Below are 6000 nucleotides of genomic sequence, written 5' to 3'. Positions count from 1 at the left end.
TAAAGTATTTATCATTGGTTGTGCCCAGGGGTGAAGCCGGAATTTTCCAATTTCCTTCCCCCTCAAAGCGATTATTGAGAGAGTGTTATAAAATACTGTACTTGCAGGGATACAGTTAGTGTTTGATAGGAACAAACTCTTGTTTATAACGGAAACACTAACATCTCAGTCTAAGATCTTAAAAACAGCCTCAAAATACTAGTCTTACGGGTGTTGTACTCCCACGTTTTATGTTGCTAGGAATTATTCAAAATATTACTCTAACAACCCGCCCACACGTGCATTCAAATCACTGTAGCGCTGAGTAGAGAGAAAAATAAAACTGCACTTCTGTCCTTAATAAGTAGGCGCTGAGCTAGTGACTTGGGCAGCTCACGGATGCGATAAGATATCTGATTAGTTATAACTGAGATTACAAATGGAATATGCAGAATATTTTATTATTTATACAGAATAAGGGTCAATAGATTTTGCATGTCAGAATTCGGTGTTATATTTGCCAATTTGAAGCGTAATATTGAACTACATTAGGCTTAAGATTATTCATCAATCTGTGGTTCTTTATGTTTTTGTGGATATGCTCAAATTCACATTAAAATCTTTTTTTCCTTATTGTCCGCGAATTAACGAATTATACGTTCAGGTTGGTAGCTGCGTCAGCATGCGTAGGCTGCAATGGAACAAGTAATAGGTTTATTCCATGTTGAAAAAAAAGAAGAAGCCTTCTTCAGGTGTCACACACACACACCTGAAGAAGGCTCCAGGGCCGAAACGTGTTTTCTTTCTTCTTTTTTTCAGCATTGAATAAACCTATTACTTGTTCCTGAACTAATTATAATACAAGGATAAAACCGCCTCGGTTTTGCCTCTATTCACTGTTGTTGGTCCCTTTTGCCAGGACAATGACATAAAAGCAATTAAAGCTACTAAAGCACAGCTGCATATGTAATGTATGACATACTCCAAAAGTCCCTTGCATTCAATTATAAATTACGTTTCCATTCTAGGGGCGCTGCGCTGCCTAATGACATTCACGGACGTTTTGCGTCGAAGCTAGCGCCCTTTGGTAAACCCAGAGATGCACAGTTGCGCTTCTGACGCGAGCCGCCCGCTTTTCACGTAGAGACGGTCGCGGTCTCCAAGCTCGTTTCTATGAACCTCCTTTAAACAACATGGCGCCAGTTTGCAGCTGGGCTGCTGTCGATTGTAGCGATAAAGCTGTTTGTTAAGGCATGGCAATAGCCACATTCTGTGTAACCGCTGTTTCCGAATACCTGGAAAGGCAGCTTTTAAGGTGACTAGTCTTCCTTCTTGCTCAGCCTGGTGAGGATTTAGCGCTGTGCAAGCGGCAGCATCTTTCAGACTTGCGATGACAGGTTGCGAAGACTCACCTGCTTAGAAAGACGAAGAGAGCCGTTTTGCTGTTATCTCTCGGAGTGACTTAGGCTAATGGTAGTGGCTGATCCTGCTGACTCGAACCTGGAGAGAGATCGTGCTATCAAAAGTAAAAGACAAGTTCACCAAAATGCAATATCGGCAGTCGCACGGTTTAAGCAGAGCAAGACTTTTCAACAAGTCTTTCCAGGGTTGAAACATTGCCGTCAAACATGAATGAGGACACTTTTTATTCAGTTTCTCAGGAAGGAAAAGGACGAGAAATGCTGCCTCCAATCCTGAATGCTTCAGCTTCTGGGGTGAGTACAGTAGTTTTGTTCTTTTTTTCTTTCCTTTTTGTTCTGTGATGTATTTCACCTTGAATGTTCGAAAGAGGAATAGCGTTTGCGAGTAAAGTCCTCTCGTTTTCAAAAGGTAGCCTAAAGATAAATAACTAGAATTGCGTTTCTAAAAAATACATTATTGAGTGTTTGTCTTTATTTATGGGTGGATTTTTTGTTTTTAGTCTACAAGTGCAATTACTGATAAATTTCCCGTAACGGTTTTTTATATTACTATGTAGATGTGCTTTGAACTTCATGATTTGATTTGTTTAATCTATGTATATTCTATGTATAAAAAGGTTAACAACTCAGAGATTGGAGTTATATTTAGGTCCTATTGCAAAAAAGGTACACATTTTCAAACTAAGAAATTCATGTGGATAATAATGCTGCATACTACATTTTAAAAGTAACTTTGGAGTATGCAGTTATATTGAAAATGATTAGATGATTTTTTTTTCAAATAAAAAAACTAAAAATGCCATACACGTCATAGTATTTAAAATAAATATTTACTTATTCTGGGATGTGAATCTTGATACGTTTTACATTTAACTTGGACTGTCCGAAAGAATGACTTTGTGTATTGACAGCAGCGTTTGTTCACGTTACCATTGTGTATCAGTGGCCAGTTAATCACAATACTCCCAAGACCCGTCACAGCTGTCCCCACAGCTTGGAGTGAAGCAGTCTCACCCATCTCAGACAGAGCCCTTTATTCCATATTAAACCCACACACCTGCTTAACATACAGTACTTTAACGTTCTGGCGTTTTTCATGCATTTTAACATTGTTAGCATTACTTCATTTTTAAATTTAATTAAATTGTAGGTTAAAAACGATCATTTGGACGTGTTTACCAGTTTTTAAAAACATAAAGGACCTATTGAACTGGAAAGAGTAGTTACAGTATGTTTTCTTAATACTATTGGACCAAGGAACACAAAGGAGAACAAAGATTCAGAAAAAGCATTACTTATGTGGTGTGTTTTTGGAATATATAACCTGTGGCTACTGAAACTTAAACCATGGCAAAATCAATTATTTCCCCGCGTTTCACACCTGGAAGATTTCATTTTAATTGTGATTATTTCAGAACTGATTTGACAGACTTAAATAAACTGTTTTAAAATTCAATATTTTAATTAATAAAAAAAATATTTTACATAGTTCAAGGAAAATACACGAGGCAAGGTTTTAACACTAGCATTTTAAGCTCTGAACAAAACTTTTACTGTACTGTGAATCTGTTTTGCTTCGGAGTTAATATTTTGAAAAGGAGAAAGGTGAGATTTAGTTGAATAACGTCAAAGCAAACTTAACAGTGTCAGATGATGCTAAATACTTCAAATATTTACTCCATGCTTTCTCTGTTACTATGGAATTCTGTTTACTTTATCAAAGCTGTTGAGTGATTTTGGAAACTTCAACCCGGTATAAAACACTTCACTGGCAGGAAGGTTTAGAGTAACAGATAACCAACAGTCCTTGTTTGACTGGTACATTTGATTTGAAGACTATACATAGTAAATATTCTTTTACACATGCCATTTTCTTGGAAGACCTGGCTATAAAATTAAAGTTGAATGGTTTAAATTTTAAACCGAGATTTTTGTATTAAAGTAATACTCACTTTTGGCTTTTAACCTAACACTCCATAAACGGTAATAGAATTGTTTTTTATATATATGACCACATTTTCTTTTATGCACCTTGTGATGCTTTGGAAAAAGCTCTTAAAAAATTATATTTTTACTTCCGTGAATCTATTTATTTGATAAAAATCAGTGTTTTTATGTCCATAAAGTGAAGCTCAGTCATTTTTCCTGAGCGTGCTGGAATCTCAGAAAAAAATGTCTTCTTAAAATACCTGGTATCTAAATTACTGACGTCCTTATAGTTAACAGAAGGATATATTTTTAATGGAAACAATTCTTCAAATTTGCACTTAAGTGCATTTCAGCTGTAATAGGGATAAGCTGGAAGTGAATTAACAAACCAGTGGGACACATAATTTTTTAGACTTTAAGTCATGTCTGGAAATGTCATAACTAGGTTTCCACTTATACAAGTTTTTTTTCTATTAAATACAGTTTAATCTTCACAAAGTAGTAGATCAAGGAGAGAAACTTGGAAACACAACATATTTAAACCAATGTTAGAATGAGATAAGCTTAATTTTTCCACAAACTCTAAGGTGACACTTTAACTTAATTTGGCAAGATTTAGCATTAGGCGTGTGGAGTGATGCAGAGCCGTTTTCATCCAGCAAGCTAAGTTTTATAAAGGAAATGTTGTAATCTGGTGGACAGGAGCCACACCAAAAATACTGAAAACATCAGTCTGCTGTGCATAATTAGACTGTACAGAAGGACTGATTTTTCAGCCTGAAAGGTAGTTTCTGGTGTGTATCCGAGTCTTCTTCTCTGACCACGCTGGCATCTTGTCAGTACTAAGCCATAATTTATTGACTGGTCCAAATAAATAAATATGATTTTTCACTGAATGGGAATGAAAAACCATAGCTGTAATGGTTACATTTTTTTTCAGAATATAGTCAGCAACTACTACAGATCTGAAGAGGTCTTGTGGACAACAGCTGTTATAATTTTATTATTTTAAAAGTAAGGAGTTGGTTTTAAGTTCCATGTGGTGACCTGAGCATCTACTCAGAGGCTTTGTAACTTTAATAAAGGCATTATTTCTGCAATGTTTTTAATTGATATCTGGCTTTATAAATTTTACAGAGAGACGAGGAAGGGCTGTTTTCGTCTGAGTTACTTTCACACTCGGTGTCTCATTTTCTGACGGTGTTTATTGTAAGCTTAACATGAAGTTAAAGGAGGATAAATAGTAGTTTTACAAAAAGTAACATCTAGCAATTTAGAAAATGGTAAAATAAAGCGTAACACAGTAATTTAACAGGAGGAATGTAAAAAAAAACTGTGTTTCTGCTATAAACAAAGTCCTGTTTTACAGACGTACTGTTTTAAAGGGAAAGAGTGACCAAGTGCAATGATTATCCTATGAAGGGAAGTGTTCTCCACGTGGTTTTAGTAAAGGGAAAGGAGCCTTGTTCCTTCATGTCAGCTGTTTGGCATATGCTTAACTTTATTTTCCATATGCCTTCAACACTGTCCAACCTGTCAAAGTGTCAAAGCCTGCTGGTGGACTTGAGGCACTCAGCTTATCCTGGCAAAGAGTCCATGTTTAATGGTAACAACCGAGATAGAAAATCTTATATCCCACGTGAAAGCCCCCAGTTCAATTGGATTCTTTAAAGTATTGGGTCTTTAAAGTGGCATTTTTTAATAGACACCTAGAAAGGTCAAGGTACTGTACAGTATATACTGTCTTACTCTCTTTTGTATCAAGACTAGCTCGTGTGTATCACACTTACTTGTTTCTTAAAATTAAACATTTCTGTAGCTGAATGTACGTTTCAGTAGAATGTCCTGGCTGCAAAATATCCTGGGCCATATGTTTTAGAAAAAGCAGTATTTTCCAGCCATTATAAAAACCACCGGGCAGTGATTCCGCATGATTTTTGAAACGTACTTGTTACTTAGGACTTTTACGTGGTACGCAATGTGATTTCTCATGAGGAATGTTGCACCAGGTTATATTTTGATCTCACCAGCTGGTGCAGGGTGTTATGAAAACGATTGCCCTGTGTTCCTGGCAGTGCTGAGGAATCAGTGACAAACCTGTCTGCACCATTAATCCATTGCTTAAGTTTCTACATCGCCTTATCAAATTTCAAGGGCATGTGTGCTGTAAATCACCCCTAAAAGATCTAAGGTACTCCAGGAAATCCGTTAGAATATTTTTTAGAAATCATTAAAGAAGCAAACCAAGTAAAAGTCCTAAGGCCTGTTTCAAACGAAAGCCTTAGCCAGTCTGCCAGTCAGGAGTTACAGATGTTCTTGGTTGACTTCCAGTGGGTGTGAGCGTGGCGTCCCTGATAAATGGAAAGCCACAATCAAGTATCAGGCTTTTAATGTGGCCAAAGTTTTGACTTAATGTGGTTCTAAAGTACAAGCTTTCTGATTGTTTTTGTTTAATTGATGATCCTGGAGGTATAACAAAATAAGCAACATGAAATGGCTAAGTACTGTATGTCCTATTATAACTTGGATGTATTTACCATTAAAATTGTACTCTGTTCTTTTACTTGCATTAACCCCCATTGCCGTAGTGTGCTGTTAATTGCATGACAAAGCAATGTAAACTACAGGCATCTGGGCTGTATGTGTGCACTTGTCATGTTATATATGATAT

The 6000-nt window shown here is 36.5% G+C and overlaps 1 protein-coding gene across 1 annotated transcript in view; it reads left to right on the top strand.

Annotated features, from left to right (window-relative positions):
* Positions 1 to 1056: 1056 nt before the first annotated feature.
* hectd2 (HECT domain containing 2) overlaps positions 1057 to 6000 on the top strand; it is a 29273-nt gene continuing 24329 nt past the window's right edge. The window contains exon 1 of the mRNA XM_088634749.1: positions 1057 to 1694. Within this exon, the coding sequence (XP_088490875.1) occupies positions 1608 to 1694 (87 nt within the window). The 5' untranslated portion in view covers positions 1057 to 1607. The remainder of the gene's footprint in view (positions 1695 to 6000) is intronic.

The sequence above is a fragment of the Lepisosteus platostomus genome, chromosome 6 (genome assembly GCF_059453375.1).
Source record: "Lepisosteus platostomus isolate fLepPlt1 chromosome 6, fLepPlt1.hap1, whole genome shotgun sequence".
NCBI classification, from domain to species: Eukaryota; Metazoa; Chordata; class Actinopteri; order Semionotiformes; family Lepisosteidae; genus Lepisosteus; species Lepisosteus platostomus.
This window is presented reverse-complemented; position numbering and strand designations above follow the sequence as displayed.